At 43.0% G+C, this 18,969-nt stretch overlaps 1 protein-coding gene across 7 annotated transcripts in view; it reads right to left on the minus strand.

The window, feature by feature from the left end:
* Positions 1-1,098: 1,098 nt before the first annotated feature.
* The window catches only part of DYNC1I1 (dynein cytoplasmic 1 intermediate chain 1), a 195,253-nt gene continuing 177,382 nt past the window's right edge, over positions 1,099-18,969 (minus strand). For all 7 annotated transcript variants that reach the window (XM_042801890.1, XM_042801892.1, XM_042801889.1 and 4 more), the window contains one exon: positions 1,099-2,073. In XM_042801890.1, coding sequence (XP_042657824.1) covers positions 1,963-2,073 — 111 coding nt within the window. In that variant the 3' untranslated portion in view covers positions 1,099-1,962. The remainder of the gene's footprint in view (positions 2,074-18,969) is intronic.

The raw sequence follows: 18,969 nt of genomic DNA on the forward strand, positions 1-18,969 counted from the left end.
ACCACAAGGCTCCACAACGTGTGGCCCCAGTCTCATGGAGCCCTCAGCCCAACCACAGATGTATCTGTGCTGAGTGAGCTAGTCCATCTGGGGGAAAACTCCACTCAACACAGCCCCACGGGCAGGACACTTCCACGGGCACTGGGCGATACCTGCAGGTCCCGCCTCCACAGGCACTGGGACATATTGTCACGTCCCACCATAAAGAAGAAATGAGCCCCTGCACTCACACTGGGAGTTATTCTCACCTCCAAGAGGGCAAGGGACATCCAGCTTCTCCGGAGGATTCCTTTTCTTAGCCTACTCCGGCTTTTAGCAGTGCAGACTTCCCAGGGGTTCTGGGTTTGACCACAGCGCTGAAGAGCATTACATGATGCGCTCCCCAACATGACTGCCCGAAGACGAGACGCGTGGTTCCCTGCAAACTTCTGTACAAAATCTTCGTTGCTGTCCGACTTGCCACGTTTCTTGCTGGAACGGTTCACCCACCCGCCCGAGGGAGCGCGAGCCACTGTTAAACCCAGGGGTCAGCGCCGGGCTCAGGCTCGGCGTAACGTGACACGAAGGTAACTGGCAGCCTCGCCACCAAGGCCAGCGTTCACCCGCGCCCCTCTGGGCCACAGCACTCAGTGAGGTCAGCCTGCACCCTATTCCACGCTCAAGACACAAGAGTTTGTTGCAAAGGAGAGTGTTCTCTTGTCCCCTCTCCCAATCTGTCTCCCAAGACAGCTTGACGAGGCCTTGCCTTTCCTATTCTTCTTCTCTTAGAGCATCGGCCAGCACGGCACTGCCCTGCATGTGCGTGTGAGCACACACACAGCTAGACATGGAGGGGAAAAAAAAAAAAAATCAAAAAAAAAATCCAAGCCTAGAAGCTGACACGGATTAGCATCTGCTCATATAAAATGCGTAGCAGGATCTGATGCACGCAAGTCCAATACCGGCCCGTCCCTGGAGCCGAAGGTACCTATTTGCATAGCAGCTGCGTGAGCATTCTGCGCGTCAGGGCAGTCACATTTTCCCAGTGCCTCGCCAGTGACCGGTAATGAACGTGCTGAGCACTGCTGGCAAGGAAAGATTAACCACACTGCAACAGAACCGGCTCGATATGTTTTATTGGCAATACTAGTGTCACACGCGGGAACCACAACCCTTTGTCAGACTGTTAGTGTTAACTTGCATGACAAGTATCAGTGACCAACTGTATTTGAAATATAGCTAATGTGCCTAGAAATAATAGGCATCTTAAAAAAAAAAAAAAAAAGGAAAGGAAACTCATTCCATCCACTCAAGCCAACCTTTATAGATCTTACATCTTAAGCACAACTGATGTCCTGTAATTGTTATGTGGACTTTAATGTAACCTCTACAGCAGCACACAGACAATGCAGTTCTCTCATTATGCACATGCTTTAGGATCGTTTATTTTAATGCTTTCAAATAAATACGTTCCATGCAGCACACCGCAATAAATAAGGAGCAGCAACTTTCATATAGTACATCCATTCATAATGTAAGTCACCATGTGAAACACCACATCTAAAGTCTTTGGCCCAGTCCCATACAGTGAAGCACACCACATCTGCACATAATCATATCTGGCTTCATATGGATTTAATAGGACTATGCCAGAAGGGCAATGCGAGCACAAGTTTAACCAGGGGTTCCTAGCTATTAAATACAGCTACTAAGTAGTTAAAAGGCAACAACTAAACCCATAAAGGGTTGATTTGTCTTTTCTTTCTTACTTTTCAGACAGAAATATAAAGTATGAAAACGCTCTGGATATTTTCAGCCGTGTGTAAAGCAGCATGATTTACATGGAATGCTTTGAGCAATACTGGCACGTACACTGGCATCAAAAGCCACAGCGAGGCCGGCTCTGACACTGAACACCGGCGCACTCAGCGGGGGCAAGCTGCTGTGCTGGCGACGGCGGGGGCCGCTCCTCCTCCTCCTCCCCTAGGCCGACAGCTCCACCGCCCCTTCCTCCTCGCTGTCTGCTCGGTTGGCGCGGATCTCCACCAGCGTCCGGGCGAAGCGGGTCCATTCGTCGTTGTGCGGAACAGCCAGCTGGGGGGAGAAACCGCCGGGGAATGAGCGACCGCGTGGGGACAGCGGTTCTGTCCGGCCCGAGGCCGGGGCACCGCTCGGAGGCAGAGCTCCCCTGGCACGCCGAGGGAGCGCGGCGTGGGCCTCGCCAACCCGCCGCCGGCTGCCCGCGCTCTGAGGTGCCACCCAGCTCCCAGGACAAACCTGGCGGCTGCCTGCTCAGTACCGGCGAGATGGAGCTTTTGCAGCCGGTGGCAGAGGAAAAAAAGCTCTCCCCGCGCGTTCAGCTTCCCACACGTGAGCTGGCCCTCGGAAGTCAGCGAGGCTGCGCTCAGCGTAATTGTTTGCAGGACCGAGGTCAATGCGCGCAAGGTAACAGAGTTTTTACAACGCTGTGTTGAAACTATTTTCTCAAAGTTCATTAAAGTGCTGAACAGTAAAATAAATATATTGCGTTATTTTAGTTACCCTCCTCTATGTTAAGGAATTTACAGTTACAAGAAGTGCATTCTAATGGAAATGTTACACCAACTGGATACTGCGTTCCTGGTCTGATTTTTTAGATCATCATGCAAGATCCATTTCCGTTTAATTCCATTGATGTTTCTAATGAAGAGCTCTTGAACATTAGGCTTCGAGAGGGATGTGTAATCTAAACAGCTAAACTTCCAGACCAGAACGCTTTAGTGCTATGGCAAAATAATACTGCAGTCATTTCCAGATGGATCCAACACTGCAATTCCTGGACAATAATGCAAGCTGGGACTGAGACAATTTGGGGCGTGGGGGGGTGGGTGCAAGCAGTTTTCCCAAACTTTATTTTCGTTAACTCAAATTCCAGAAAACAGCAACGAGCATCCAGATGAACCATGCACATTTTTACTGCCCCCCTTGAAGCCCTGTGAACATGTCCCGAATATGATATGAAAAAATAACTGTTTCAAGATACTCTGCAGTACTAAGTACTGAAGAAGGCAACTGAATAACAAACCGCTAGCAAATACGTGCCTTTAAATTGAAGAATGAGTATGACCTGAGCTAATCCAGTCTGTGGTACCCAATATTCCATCTGTACTGACTGACTTCATCTAAAACACCACCAAACCCACCATGCAGATGGCTGGCTAACTCCATCCGTTTGGCACTAACAGGTTGTAGGTGCACACGAGGCTGTATGGCACACTGTACTGGCATAGAGTCAAATTATTCTCCTCCCCTTACATCCCAACAGCAATACACGTAATTGGGGAGAAAAAAGGGATCCGTTCCATGAACTAGCAAGCCCGGGTGGGGAAAGAGCTTTTCTATATGCCCAATGTTAGTAACGTGTCAAAGTTCCACGTACACTGCTGCAAGTTCAGTGTTAATCGTACGGACAGGGATTTGCAAAACTGGATCTAAGTATCTCCTCTGGATCTCACTGCCGCCAATGAGTTTTTCAGCTATTTTGTATCTAGCTTTGCCTCTACATCCAATATTTTGGGGAAAAACCTAGCCTGGGCTTTAAAGCTTCTCATGTATCAGTGACTCGGTTACATTATGAAGGGCTGGTGTACAAGAAGTTTGGTTTTTTGCCTGTTGAAACACTGAATGTAGTACAGTTCAACATTTACTGAGGCTACAGACTGAGAAATGCACCCTGTGTGAGAGCCACCTCAGCCCTCAATAACAGGCGTTGCTGGGCTCTCTGGGGTTTCCCTTCTTTGCCTTCCACTTTCTGCATTTTCCCCCTTCACTCTTCCCAGGAATGGAGACCAGAGTTACAGGAGTAAATCATTTGAGACAGCTGTCTCCCACGCTCACACGCACGTATGTGCAACTATTATGGTCTTTATTTGAAAGACAGCTCTGTTCTTTCAGAATCCTTCAGCAGCAGGAGATGTAACACCAGAATGGAGGTCAGTGCCCCAACACACAAGTGCCCGTAGCGCAGGTTTGGTCACAGCCACACACCTGCACAAGCTGCTGTACAGTAAGTTCAGGGACAGCGCAGAGATCGTTCTATCATAGATGCAACCAAAACCAGCTGTACAGCAACTTCCCTGTTGCTACTGCTTGTGTCCTCTAAGATTTTATTTCTTGTGATGTGTACGACACTGTCGTTTATCAAACTCCTGAATGAAAACATTAAATGAGTCTCACTTATTTCAAGGAGTAAAATCACTAAAGTGGATCAATATCCTAAGCAAAGGACTTACTGAATTTAATAAAATCTCATTTCTCCTCGTCTTTTTAAGTCCTAAACAGCATTACATTGTATTAAATGGCTGCAGAAGACAATACGTCATTCTAAAGAAAAAAGAAATATATTTATGACATTGAGATCATTTAATTTCCTTTACTCCACGACATGGCCACAGACAAATAAAATCAAAGTCCAGCCTATTAAAACAACTTGGTATCCCAAACTTGAAGAGTCTCCCCACAAATATATGCATTACATGCATTACTGTTACCTGACAGTGTTAGCCAGACCCGGGACGTTTTTAATGAATCGGTTCACAATACGATTAATGATTGAAGTGAATACCTTTAGCACAGAGATGAAAACAGGTGGTACCCACACACAATCTAATTACTTAGAACTTTGTCTTATTTTACCTTATTTAATCTCACGCACGGCATCATGCTTTCAACAAGGGGCCAATCCTGCCAATAGACTGTTAGGAGAATAAACCTCTCTAATATAAATTCCTCAGGGATGGGGAAGGAAACCTTGGCAATAATGAAGTCAAAGGAAAAACTGACTTTTATTTCCCCCCACTTCTTTCTGTGAAGGCCCTAATACCGAACCACAATAGTTACACAGCAAAAGACCACAAATAAAAACAAAAGCATCCACAAACTCCAATTCAAATTCTTGTCTGAATTAATGCTTCCCTTCCAGTCATTTTCCATTCAAGTTCCTTCAGCTGGGCACACTGACACCCACAAGCATCTGGGTCTATCTGTGGAATCTCCCTTTCAGCTTCCCTGCACAAGTTTTTTCTGTCAGTAACAGGACGGGGGGTGGAAGAAATGAGGAGATACTCCACAGAGGAAGGGCAGAGGTTTACAGCTATCTGGGTGTTCCTCACTCGTTTGGTGGTTTTGCTGTTTTTCTGTCCACTTCCAGTTACTACAAAGCAGCACGTGTTGAGCTCCAGCAGTCATGATGTCGACACAGAGTAGAAATGTTCACCAAAGCCTAATAATATAATCACTTATATTAACATTTGGGTCAGAAGGTTATTTGAATGAATTGACACTAAGGTATGGAGCAGAACAAGGAAACAAATGCTATTAAGTGTTCTCCTTTGATCCCTTCACAGTGGAAGGTAAGTGCTACCCACACCTAATTAATTGACTGAATTACTCAAACTGCTTTAACTTAAACACGTTTAGGTTGCATCAGATAGTAATCCTAATGAGGAAAACCAGTACTATCAAAGCAAGGTGGTGACTTCAGTCAAACTTCGTCTGTTAAGCTGTTGGAAGAGGGGTACTTTTGTCTTCTGTCTGGCTTTCAAAATACCAAAAGATTCCAGGTTGCAAGCCCACTGACCTGCAAGCGTGATTACAAGTTTACACATCCAAATCTACCTGCTTCTGCTTGTGAAGTTACATGTGCTCAGCTGGTTACAGGAGTGAGAATTTAGTATAGGAAGACATCTTCTCAAGATGTTGGGATGATGACCCATTTTTAATTGGGTGAAGATATTTAACTCAGGAAAACTGGGGTCTCTCATTCTCAACAAAAAAAAAAAAAAAAAAAAAAAAAAAAAAAATCGAAGTTTCCCTTATATCACTACCAACTTTTTAGATCTTCTCCCCCAATTCACTTTCATAAAATATTCTTCCAAAAGCATTCCGTATCTATGAGCCTGTGCTTCCTACACGAACAGTAACACGTAACAAATAAGAGACATGTAACATACTAGAGACATTTAAGATTTTATCACTGAGACTAGTTCACAATCTGTTTTTCTTGCTGCTGTTAAAAAGCTGACTTACGTGATGCAAACAGAATTAATTTCTCTACCACCTCCCTTACTATGATTTTAGATAAGCAGGTTTCAGATAAGCAGAGGTAACTCCCCGGCACGCTCCTTCTGGCTGCGCAGAGCAGGAGCAGCACAAACACCGTGGCTGGAGAAGGAAATCCTTCCCAGCCCGCAGCCGGCCCTCCGCCCCCTGTGCAAAGCCAGCCCAGCGGAGCCCCCAGACCCAGACTGGCTGCGTGCTGCCCACCAGGGCTGATGTGCAGCAGCCGTAACAGTGCGCACCGGGGAGGCAGACTGGTAGTAGCTTCAGCGAGCCCCGGGGTGCCCTCCAGATGGTGACAGTAAGTAGATTCCTGCGAGGCATTACAGCCATCAGTTTATCTCACTGTCAAGAACATCGTACCGACGGGAATCTTTCCCAGCCTGTGCTTCCCCAGTCCACCACACGTACCCGTACAGCAATGGAAGGCAGCTCCTGACTGGACAGAACACCGTACAAAAGGCAAAGAAAGTGAGATGATGGGTTGCAACAGCAAAAGGATTGTAAATTAGGAGCTGAGCTCTCCCTGTCCTCTTGCTCTGCCCCTTCCCACCTGCTAGCAGTGGCTGCCTCCTAGCCAGCTGGAAGCCTCTTCTCTCTAGTTTCTTATCCTCTTCTTTTGGGGGTGATAAAGTGTTGCCCTGTGCCTTCAAGAGTGGAAAGGATCTAAACAGCATCTAGATTTGGAACGAAGGGATTTGTCCAGCTGGGCCACACAGGTCAACCACAGTAGGTCCCCCCGGTTCATTTTTCAGGGTCATGGGGTTAGAGCAGACTTTGAAGCAACAAGGCTTGTAAAGTTTAAAGGTCAGGTTGTTCCAACTTGTGCCTATTCTCTAGATAAAGGATAAAATGACCAGACCCAAGGGAAATGGCCTCCAGGATCTTCCTGACAAGCACCTGGCTTTGCCTTGCTGATGTGTCACAGTTCTTTCTGATTTATGCAGTGCAAGGAGAAAACTTTATCTCCGGGTGCCACCACAGAGCCTGTGAACCTTCTGAAGCTTCTCTGTGCTTCCTGGGTGACCACTCTCACCCAGCACTTCACTTACCTGTTAGTTTTCCGGCCTTGAAGCACAAACACGTGCCCCCCTCAGTGCCAGCAGTGACCAAGGAGACGGTTTATGTGCATCTGGTAGGAGTAACAGAGCCCTCTCCCCCAGGGCTCGCCAGGCCAGCCAGTCGCAGGTAGCAGCACGAATATGAGTTTCACCAAGAACAGCTTCTTCCATCTTCTCATCAAGGCAGAGGTTTTCTGTGTGCGGGGCTTCCAATCCATACACCAGAGATCTTACAAACACAAACTGTGTTTCCTGTGTTTTAGCAACTTCACTGAACACTACTACTCTTAAAACTTAAGACAGAACTGAGGAAGAGGAGATGCTCTGACCAGACAACTCTCGATGCTGCCCTTTGTGTCAGCTAGTGATGGGCTCCCCATGCAACAGAAAAGCAACACAGAAACAGTGCCTGAAGACACAAATAAACATAAATTTATTTTAATTTCAGATCACTTAATACCTTCCAGTAACATTTGCTTGTTTAAGTTTAATCTATTTCAAAAAAAAAAAAAAAAAAATTGAGACAAAAAACCCAAAAGCTTTGAATGTGCCTTTTAAAGGAATCTGTCCAGAAGGTTGAAATAAGATATTGCAATATATTTCAAGACGTTTGTATATTCCCCTCCTATCCATCTTTTTTATGGCTGAGAGTGTTTCAGATCAATTTGTCCAAATCTCTGTATAGCTTCAGTTTCCCTGAAAAACCACTTTCCAGCAAATGAATTATTCATTGAGGATATTTCACTTTATTCCTGGCTCCTTGCCTTTCCTGAAGCCTGTAAATCTCCGGGATGGGAGCGGACAAACTCTTCCTGCCGTCACCCCTCCACGCTCTTACCCGGCACAGCTCTCCTCTGAGGGCTGGGGACTCTCCCGAGGAGAGAAAACGCCACTCCAGCAGCAGCAGCCGCCTCCGCTTTGGAGGAACCAGCGTCCCACAGGCTCAAAGGCAGCGCAGCCATCCACGCTCAGCCTCCTGCCTTTCCCTTCCAGGACCGCACCTCACGGGTCACTCTACCTGTCACCGAGACACGGTGACAGCCTGCAGCGCCGATCGCTGCTGGAAGTGGGGTGCAATCCCCACCACCAGCTTAATAATCACACTTCTTTTCGCCTTCCCCTGGGGTTCAGATGCCTCAAAGCAAAAAGAGCCATGGGAAGAACTTCCCCAGCATCACCTCTGCCCGAGGGGCTGTTCTGAAGGGGCGAATTTTTCCAACTAGAACGGCCTACGACCGCTTCTAAGCCACACGCCCCGTGGACACAGGTGTAAAAGGAGAATCTGAAAATGAAGCGTTACACCACGACTTGGAACGATCTGCCAAAGTATGTGGCCTGCAGCCGGCCCGCGCAGCCGTATTGCCACACGCTGTTTTCAATTAGACGTTTGCAGACGAGCCTGCATGGTGGTCCAAGATACACTCCAAGGGTGACAGCGGCTCCCGAGTCAAAAACCTGCGACCCCTTCAAACACACTTCAGAGAAACACAACGCTTTATTTTTGTATACAGAAAACCTTGTTCTGATCGAAGGTGATGGGTTTCTGTAGCTAGTCACCATGCTCCCAGAGATCAGAAACTTTCTCATTAACACGCACCTTTCCCTAGTTGCATTTGGGTTTGTTGCTGTTTGGAGGCAAAGGCTGATCTTATTTTAGGCGATCCTGTTTACTTGTCTCCCCTTCAACACAGCCGTATTTGCAAAAAAATCTCCTATCCAGCAGGGAAAATAACTATATGAAAATGAACATTCTTCTCATCCCTAAAATAATCTGTTGCTATTAGAACTTTTGAGAAGGGCAAGTTAAATGCTCTTTGAAGAGATAGCGAATTAAAGCTTAGAAAATATTCAGATTAATTTCATTTTGTAGAAAACAGCAAGTCTGGTAAGCTAATGACTAAAATCTCTGACTTCACACTATGTTATTTGTGTATGTGGTTTATCACCATTTTCATATTCTTTCATTTTAACAGCATCATCAAATAAAGGCAGCTTCAAGCAATTATCATTTTAGCTATTTTCTCTCAGCAGAATTTTTGTCAACCTATATTGTCCATATCACCCTCTAAAATTAAGTGCTGTAATGAAAATAAATCTGCTGCGAGTACTTTGTGCAAGGGATTAACATCTGAATGCAGTTATGACATTGTAGGTAAAAATATTTTTAATGATGATAAAACACAACTACTCCAGCTTGAGGTTTTCTAAAAGGCAGAACAGACAATTGGTCTAATTTTCCAGGTAAAAGAGAGCACTTGCAGAATGAGGATCGTCATACTTACAAATGGAAAACAAGAATTCTAGTTCTGCTCTATGCAACTGATCCTATCTTCCAGAGCTCAACAGATGTTTTATCACTGTCACTGAAGTGAAAACAGATATGTAAGTGTAAATGTTAAATCTCTTGATACGCACACATAGAGTGAGCAGGCATGGACCTATTCTGGCCCTGGTCTTGCCCCCCAGAATCAATTACAGACTGCCTTTGATATTTTTCTCAACCTATATGGATTTTTTTTTTTTCCTGAAAAAGCCTATATTTTTCCAGGCAACACCCTATGCCACACACATGGATGGAAACAAAGTGGGAGGTAATATGCAACGAAATGGCCACCAAAGTAACCAAGAGCACCCTTTTCACATAACTATAGTACCACTGTATTTAACTCTTGGGAGAGCCGAGCATCACTGTTAACAATGGATGAAACCACTGGCAGGAACTCAAACCCCACATACTGCATGCAGATGATTTTAATAAGATACAGTGTTTAGACCACAAAGGATACACTCCAGAGTAGCTCTATATATATTTGTTTACTTAATTGAAGGGGTGAAATACCATAGGCAGCCTAAATACTGCATTTATTCTATGCACAGCAGTCAGTCTAGTGTCACAGACACAGTATACACCACCCTTCTATGAAGTTAATTACTTAGCCCTCATCTAGATTAATGTCTGTTGTGATTTATTTCTTTACAATTCACCAGCAGGGTCTGATTTAACTAGTGCTGCCATAGTAAAAATAAGACAAAATATTAGCTTATATGACAAAAAAAAAAAAAAAAAAGAACGTAATTTCAAACAGGAACTGAATGAATTTTCAGCAAATTTTGACTTTTTCTCCTAAGGAGAACAGTAGCTGCTGAATTACATAGTTGATGGTAAATTATGCTTTGAATACCAAGCAAACAATGGTGTTATTAAAATAATTTATACGTAATGTGCAAAGATACACTGTATCAAGGGCCTACATAGGAACTCAAGCATTTGAATGCCCATTAATTCTTCTCCAAACTTAGTCTTCTTTGTCTGCAGCAGTCATCTTGATGCCAGTCTAACAGGAAAACAGACTAAAATGTAGTCCATAAATTATACATACATGACACACAAATGCATGTTAACAGAACATTAAGACTGCAGACTGCAACACTTCAAAGATAGGAAATGTCAGAGTTAAGACTAACTCCCTCAATTTGAGCATGTTATTTATTTTGCGTTATGATACTGTCTTTAATCTAAAAAAAAAAAAAAAAAAAAGTAAGAAACCATAAAACTTGTGCTGGAAGCAAACACCAATTATGGAGAACTTCAGCCTGAAGGATTAAAACTTGATAGGGCATATGGAAAAGAAAACAAGGAAGTGGAAAGTATCTTTAATTGTAGACAATGCTACAGTTCCACCTATAATATCAGAGTTGGCTCAGGCTCCCCTAAATTAACCAGAAGGAATGATGTCCAAGCTATCAAACAGACTATGCTTCCCTCAATTAATGTATCAAAATGCTGCACTTGATATCGACTACAAAGGATAAAATATTGAATAATCACCAGTCATCTTGAAGGCAGACTGGGAAGTTGAAATTTAGATTACTTCTGTTCCCTTAGATCACCTCTAGTTTTTAAAATACAAGGGTTAAACTATCAGCCTATAGTCTGTTCTTAAGCACGTCAAGAGTGTTTTCACCAGTCACGCTGTGGGGATCCTCTCCCACAGATCTCCTCAAGCGATTCTTTCAATGGCAGAGACTATTGGCCTGTTGAAGTCCTTGGAAACAAAAGAGATTTAATATAATTAATCAGCTGTGGGAGCAGAAAGAGCATGTGTCGTGCTTCAGAAAAGCTAATAATTTTGCTTCGAAAGCGGTGGTGCCCTGAGCAGCAAAGCTCTTGCAGCTCCTACCTTTCTACCACTTCTGTAATACCATCAATTTACAGGCTGATTAAGAAAAACAGTGAGACACGCAGCCTGTCATTCATCTTCCATGGGGATCCCAGTCCTGCTTTGATTTCCATTTCTCAAAGTCATTGAAAACTCCTGTAATTTTTTTGCATGAGTTTCAGGACATTTAATGCTTGGAGCTAAAGGACCAGGAGAATTCCTGTTCTACCAAATTATGTTATCAGTTCTCACCCTTGCACTAGAAAGCCTAAAAATACCAAATGGATCAAAACTAGAAGGTAAGGAGCCTTCAACCTATTTTTCTTTCCAATTTCTCATTTTTTTTTACTGACAATTACACTGATTGGAAGAACTGTCCCATCATTTTTATTTGAAATAATAGAGCTTCAGCCTGTGGGGTAGCTGCACTAGCAAAGGTGCCTCCCTGGAAGTTCAGTTGAGTGAAGGACTATTGCCTCGGGAAAGAAATAAATCATGGTGTCTTCAGCTCAGCTTGCTTCCTTTCCAAACTGAGTCGGCCATGTCCACACCATGATTCATGCCAGGAAATCTGGCAGAACAGGAACTGTAAAGGACTTTTGCCATGGCTTTCTGGCTCCCAGTTGGCAAACAGACTCTGGCCAAAAGCAGCTTATGAACTGCTCAAAGATTCCGGTTTTCAGGAGAGTTGCTGCCTTCCCTGAGATTTTGTACACATTCCATTATCTGCAAAAGCTTATCCATGAAATAGTGGGGGTTTTCGGTTTTGGGGGTTTTTTATCTCCTTTCAGACATAGACTTTTCCATCACTCTAGGCACTGAAGGATACATTTCACATTTAAATTAAACACTGAATATGGAATTTTAGCTGCTCTGAGTAGGATGTATTAAGGCACAGAGTTATCCTCAGTTGATATTTTAGGTTTAACCATTACTTTCCCAGTCACAAATTAAGTATTTTTTAATGTGCAAAATACAGACCATTTTGTAAACCATAAAAAAAGACTGAAAACATAGTTAAGGATTCTCAAAATGAAAATTGCGACTGGATATGACAGGTTGAAACCACAAAAGCATCATGAAGAAAATTAATTATACCAAGCAGCTCTTGTTCCAGAAGTGTTTAAATACCACAATGATAACACATGAATTTCAATTAAATTTGCTGCACACAAAATGAGCTTAAGATAAATTCTGCGTTTGGTACTTTTCTCCATTCACACTCTCTGTTACTTAAAGCTAGGAACATTTTCTAGTAACACCTCTTTTTACATCAGAAAGGGGGTAAAAACTTTCAGAGAAAGTATCACCCAACAGACTAACTAGATATTTAAAATACATACACTCTGTGCCACTGTTAACACGCTCTGTCCCCGGCCGGTGTTCCAGCATGCAGGGCCAGGACCAGGCAGAGCAGCTAAAGCGCTTGCTCAGCATCTACCGTCCCACCTACAACTACCATGGAAAGCCTGGACCCAGATTATCTTTTCCACTAAGGGCTGTCAGGAGAAGCAGCAACTGAGAGGTAGCAGTGAAGTCATCGGCAGCACCGATGCACTAAACATACAGTGGATGGCCTGGTATGCCCGATCTGGAGCCTGCCTTTCTCCTCTCTCGGCCCTTACGCTGTTTCCCAGCTCAGCAGGAAAATACTGGCAGGAGCACTGTCACACACAGCTCTCCCTTCTCCCCCTCCGGCAGGCTTCACTCTGCAGAAAGGGAATGATCTCTTACTGCTTCTCTTCTGCCGCTCTCATCACTTCGTTATCTGAGTACCTTCTAATAGTGCATTAAGCTACATGATTAACTCCTGTCACATGTGGCTTGTTCTCTCTGATCCTCTCTGCAGGGGGAGGATCTGGGCCTTTGCAAGGGAAAGGGAAACATACGTCGGCTTTAAAAGTAGTGTGCAAATGAATAAAAAGGACTGGAGCCAGATTTTTGTTGGTTGTTTGACTGGTTTTCTTAAGCTTTTTATTTCATATGATGAGGAGTTGAGGAATTCTTATAAAAGATATTTGTATCATATTGGAAACTCATGTCTTTTTACCCCACAAAATTCTCTGGGGAGCTAGTAAACCATCTCTGGAGAAGTACTGAAATATTTCATCATAAGCAACTGGAAGGTAAGGATAAAGAATCAACTGGATTTTTAGGATGACTGTTTAACCCTCCTGTCTGTCTCTTTTCACTAATGCCCATTTAATTCCACTGTCTGATCAACAAATGAGAGGAAGGATATCTTTGTTAAATCTAGTATTTCCTCCTTCCGTTTTAATAATATTCTGACAGCAAAATGAAAGTGGAATTTCATGCTCATTTATCTGTCTATCAAAACAGAAGAAACTCTGCCGTGACCAAGGACAAGCGTACATCCTGGCACAGGCAGCAGGGCGACCCCGTAAGCCAGGTGTGACTCCCTGCTGTGTCACACACGGGCACATCACCAAAACCTGCTGACAGGCTCCACTTCGAGAGGCTGTTTGTCCCACTGCCCCTACCTGCTCTGGAACTTCAGCCTTCTGGTAGTTAAAAACATTCTTCTCATTTTTGATTCGAATACATGGCCAGCTTGCAGCCACATGCACTGGTTGCAGCATGTCCTCAGCTTCACTAGTCCTCCCCCGCTGGCACCAAGCACTCCTACCTCTGTAAGTTCATGAATCACCTATATTGCCACCAGGCTCAGACCTCCTTGGCTAATCACACCAAGCTCTGCAGCCTCCTTCTACAGGCTGCTCTCCTCTCCCAGTAGCCCAGATCCACATCTCTCCCTACGTTTCAAGCGTCCTTTGGAAAAATACACATTTTTAAACAAGAGTTGAAACTATTTTGAAATCATCTTTTACATAACATCAGGTTTATGAAGCTGCTTTGTAAGTCAGCAGGCCACGACGAAGGTGAGTGAGGAGGGCAGAGAGGCAGTGATGCTGCACCATGTGCAAGAGGTGGCAGGGACAGGGAAGTGCAAGGCCCTAGACTGGCACTGGAGATAAACAGGCTCCAACCCTCAACAGCCAGCCTTGGGTAAGTCAGACTAGTTAGATCATGGCTCAGTTTTCCCTTTTGAAAAGTACTTCCCTAATAAAGATTGTTATTAGGAAGACAAGCCTCCGTTCCAGCTTATTTAAGTACCAAAACAGACTGGAAGAACAAGGTAACTCATATCCTTTTCCATTTCTTATCAGACTAGTACGACTGTACAAACAAGCACACAGCCATGAATAGGAGTGTACAGGGGTACTCACAGGCATAAGTATGTGCATTTCTACATCTGGATGCAGCCAAGCCTCATTTCAAACTGTAAATATATAAATGCTTGGTTTTAACTTATCAACATAACGACATTGTTTTTCTACAGGAGAATAAACCAGTGCTTGCATAAAGACCTCAAAGCATTCACAGTAACCTAAAGTAATGAATATTGTAATGAGAAACACAAGTATTTAGGGTGATAATGACTGGACTTTGCTCTACTTAGATCGGCTCACCCCCTATGGAGGCTACCAAAGCTTAAAGATTTTATCACCCTAGTAATCAGCAATGGGTAATGGCCTTCATAAAACACAGTAATTAAATTGACTGATTTCAAACTAGTGCATTTTTTTCATTAGGGAGTTCTTATTTAACCTATTTCAAAAATCCCTTTGTGAATACTGGCTATATTGTCAAAATTCAAATGAAGAGCTTGTTCTGTTCAATATTTCAGATAATACTCAAGTAAAAAGCTGGAATTCCTAGTATGCTGTCATTCTCTTTTTTTTTTTTTTTTTTTTTTTTGGTCATCTCTAAGAGCTTCCAGTTTTAAAAGTCTCTCAAGACTGAACATTATAAAACTGGGGGCGGAGGGGAAGCAAATCAAAACCTTAGCTCTTTACATTTTCCAACAACTCTTAAGAGACTCTGCTTTGTTAAAACATGTTTTTAAAATTCTCTGAGGCTAGCGTTCCAACCTCCCTAGCAAAAAATATCAATGGTGAAATTCAGGCACTGCTTTACAATCCATTTAATTATCCTTTATGCCTGGATTGTGTGTGTTGTTGTAACTACTGTATCTTACTTGATCTTTGAATGCTTCTGAATAAAACTTAGTTGTAAGCACAACCCCTTATTATTGCTCCAATTTGCCTTCATGATATCTGTGTGAGCCATTTATCTGTGTTCCAAGAATATTTGCAACTCAACACAGATTTTAAAATAAAATATTTTATGGCGAGTCTCAACTCTGCTTTTGTGGCAAAACCATTTCCTAACTCAATATATGCTCTACAGGAGCTTTATGATGGCAAAGGAAGCCTACTGGAAAACCTACCTGGATAACTATGTGACACAAAACCTAGCTTTGTATTTCTCTTTCTGGGCTACAGCAGTTTTTAACTACATGAAAGAAATGCTGGGTATGTTTTGCATATGAAATCTACAGTGAAACATGGGATCTCAAGATAGGAGTACAAATACCAACCCTTTCCCACTCTACCCAGAAAAATAAGTGACTCAATAGGCCATGCCGAAATGTTGAGAGTTGGTCACAAATATGCATTTCTCTCTGTCTAGAACCCTAAGAATCTCTCTGTTAAGGGCTGCTGAAATCAAAGGGAATACTTTTATAGGCACCACTGGGATATTCCTTACTATACCACTTCATCCACATATTTCAGGCAGTTGCCAGCTCCTCCTTCACTGGTCATGTACTTGAAAATGAGATACGGGATTCACACCCATCATGGAACAAATGGGGAAGTACACAAGCAACCTAACGCAGCAGCCCTAAAAGGGCTTAAAGAGATATTAACTCTGAAACCTAACAAAGTCACATAAACACCAACATGATTCTGATTTCACTGCAAGGAAGCAAGGACACAGGTAATAACTGTGTAAAGAATCCCAGGTAACTGCTTCCTTTGGCAGAGCCAGCTTTCCTGGATGGTCTAGGGAAAGACCTTTTCTTACTCTTCTCCAGTTCCACCTGTCATATTAGTCACCCTTTAAAAGCATGAATAGAATCAACTGTCTGAAAGACCGCCAAACAGATGCAAGTTTGTCCTGTAAATAGTTTAACAAAATAATGTGCAGTAATAAGCTCCTTGCAATTACACTTTCAAACTCTCCAATCCTGTGCTGCAAACTTTGTTTATTATTACAATCAGGTAATAAATCATTGATTTACAGTTTGTCTATTTATTCATAGTCCAAACAGAATATGACCTGGAAGAAATTAATGGGGGGAAAAAAAAAAAAAAAGGCAATAATGGAGGTGGATGAGAAGCTGCTTCTTTCACAACCAAAGGTGCAAAGAGCATTCTCAATAAGCCAGGTAAGCAACAAACGTGGTTGTTAGAGAATATTTATGACAGCGGCAACTGTGTAACATCACTGAAGCATGCACAATGAGAGCAAGCTTTCTAGAAAATATATCTACAAAAGAGACATGCAGTTAGGTCTAACTATCAGTCATCTGGACATGTGAATAAATCTATAGTCAGTGGTCCATGTTCTGTTAAAATCAGCTTCTACCATATGAAAACTTGCTGCCCAGTAAATAAGCTGTAAGACCACAGAAGCTAAAATACATTATACAATCACAATAATAATATCTCAACGATCAGCAAAGGTTAGAATATTTTGATCTTACAGAGAGTAAAGTGTATTTACAATGATTGGTTATATTCTCTGGTTAAGTTATATAGGTTTAAGATATCATCACACGGAAACAATCAGATTTTTGTGTGTTGGTTTGGGGTTTTGTTTCATTTTATAATTCACATTCTTTAAATCAGTGGTTACTGATCCACAAGAGCACATCTATATGGACTATTTAAGTCTCCTCTCCCCTGGAAGTGTGTGTATATCTCCCATTAATGCTAATGGGCATAAAGCACACGCATTGAGGAGAAAATAGACCCCTCACTGTGAAAATAGATGTGTTCAGTTATTTACAGACACGATGCCAAAATCAAACAACTAAAAGTACATACTCTAAGGAGATAACGTTATATAACCTAACTGAAAATGTCACCATTATTTTTAACTCCCTGGTCATGGACCCTGACAGGTTCTTCATGTTCCTGCCATTTCTTGTGTCATAAAGACTATGACTGGATAACATATCAAAAAGGGCCAAATCCTAACCTCTTACACAAGCGAAACAGCCCTGATCTCACACTCCTTGCCTTCACAAAGGATGCAAGGTTAGGCCTAGTGTCTTACATTTTCACTTAGGCCATATAACGTTTTCTCTTTACATCATACAGGTTATTAGCAGCAGTAAACTTTACTGTTCTCTGGAATAGTTCCTTCAAACTGTGATCAATCTACCAAAGTAAAAATTCCTATAATTTAATTTTTTCTTTAATGATTTGATATCCTGATGTTTTCTGTTCTGATCAAAATTCATAAAGTCAATTCTGTCTGTTCAAACAGGTAAGAAAAATTGCTTATATAATAATGTGAAATTCAAACACACTGTGCTTTATTATAATACAAGTATAATCACAATTTTTTTCTGATGGAACCAATGTTTTATGAATTTACAGCTGATCCAATGTGATATTTGGAACAGTCAGGAGAAAATAAAGGTTTTAAAAAGAGTGCAGCATAAGTGGAGCATTAACGTTTTTGGTGAGCATATTTAGGGTCTTTGTAAAGTGGCCTGCTGACTTCCTAAGGTGAGTAATCACACCCATCTTCCCAAATCAGAGATGCACCTTCAAATAAGTGGATGATACTGAGTTATCAGTCAGGCAGGGATGAGTTCTTGCAGTGATGAGGCCTTTTCAGAGGCCGATGCTGTAGGAGCCGGTCAGAGTGCTATTGCTGAAAGGTCAACTGTCACAGCTTACTGTCAGACTTTGCAATACTGCTGGGTCAAGTATGAAAGCTATGTGCTGCCAGGTGCTGTACGGCCCAGCTCCCAGCCCACAGCCACGTGCTCGCTCGTCTAGTCTCACACTGAGTCAGTTCACGGAGAAGAACACCCCAAGGAACACAAAACAAAACAAAACAATCAGTACTTCTCTGCTGATTTATCTCCCTCCCCACAATGTGGGTGGTGACAAGCACTGCTACTGGCACAAAAACTGGGCAGCGAGGGATATAGCTAGGGATGGCTGGCTGGCAGGGGTAAAAGGGTTGCCCCTTTTAAACTCCCAGACTGGCCCCGTTATATCCCAGAATCAAACCCCCCACAAAAAGGACAGTCAAAGGAGGACCCCAGCTGAGCCAAAGAACTGGCTGGTGTCTGCACACTGAAGTAAAGAGAGAGCCTTAAAGGCTGCCATATTTCTGCCAGACACTTCCAAGAGTACACGTGCACGCCGTGAATCCCCCGTGCATCATGCCTGAGGACAGCGAAGCATGGAATAACTCATCAGAGAGCTCTTTATGGACTGGCACAGAGGGTTAATGACCAAAGAGGCTGTTATTCACTGTACAAGCCCTCGGTTCCAGGCTCTTGAGCTGCAAAGTATTTCTGCATCTCACTGAAGGCTTTATGGTGAGAAGAGTTGTGCTGGAGAACATATGAGCACCCTTCTTTTTTTAAACCAGAAAAAGCCACTAACAACACAGCAGCCCTGGCAGTATCTGAAGCTGTTGCAGCCCAGACCACCTCTCCTAAATTTGATACAGGAATTGCTGCAGAGACTGATACTGCCAGAATGAACCAGGCAACAAAT

The sequence above is a fragment of the Tyto alba genome, unplaced genomic scaffold (genome assembly GCF_018691265.1).
Source record: "Tyto alba isolate M040663 unplaced genomic scaffold, T.alba_DEE_v4.0 Super-Scaffold_38, whole genome shotgun sequence".
NCBI classification, from domain to species: domain Eukaryota; kingdom Metazoa; phylum Chordata; class Aves; order Strigiformes; family Tytonidae; genus Tyto; species Tyto alba.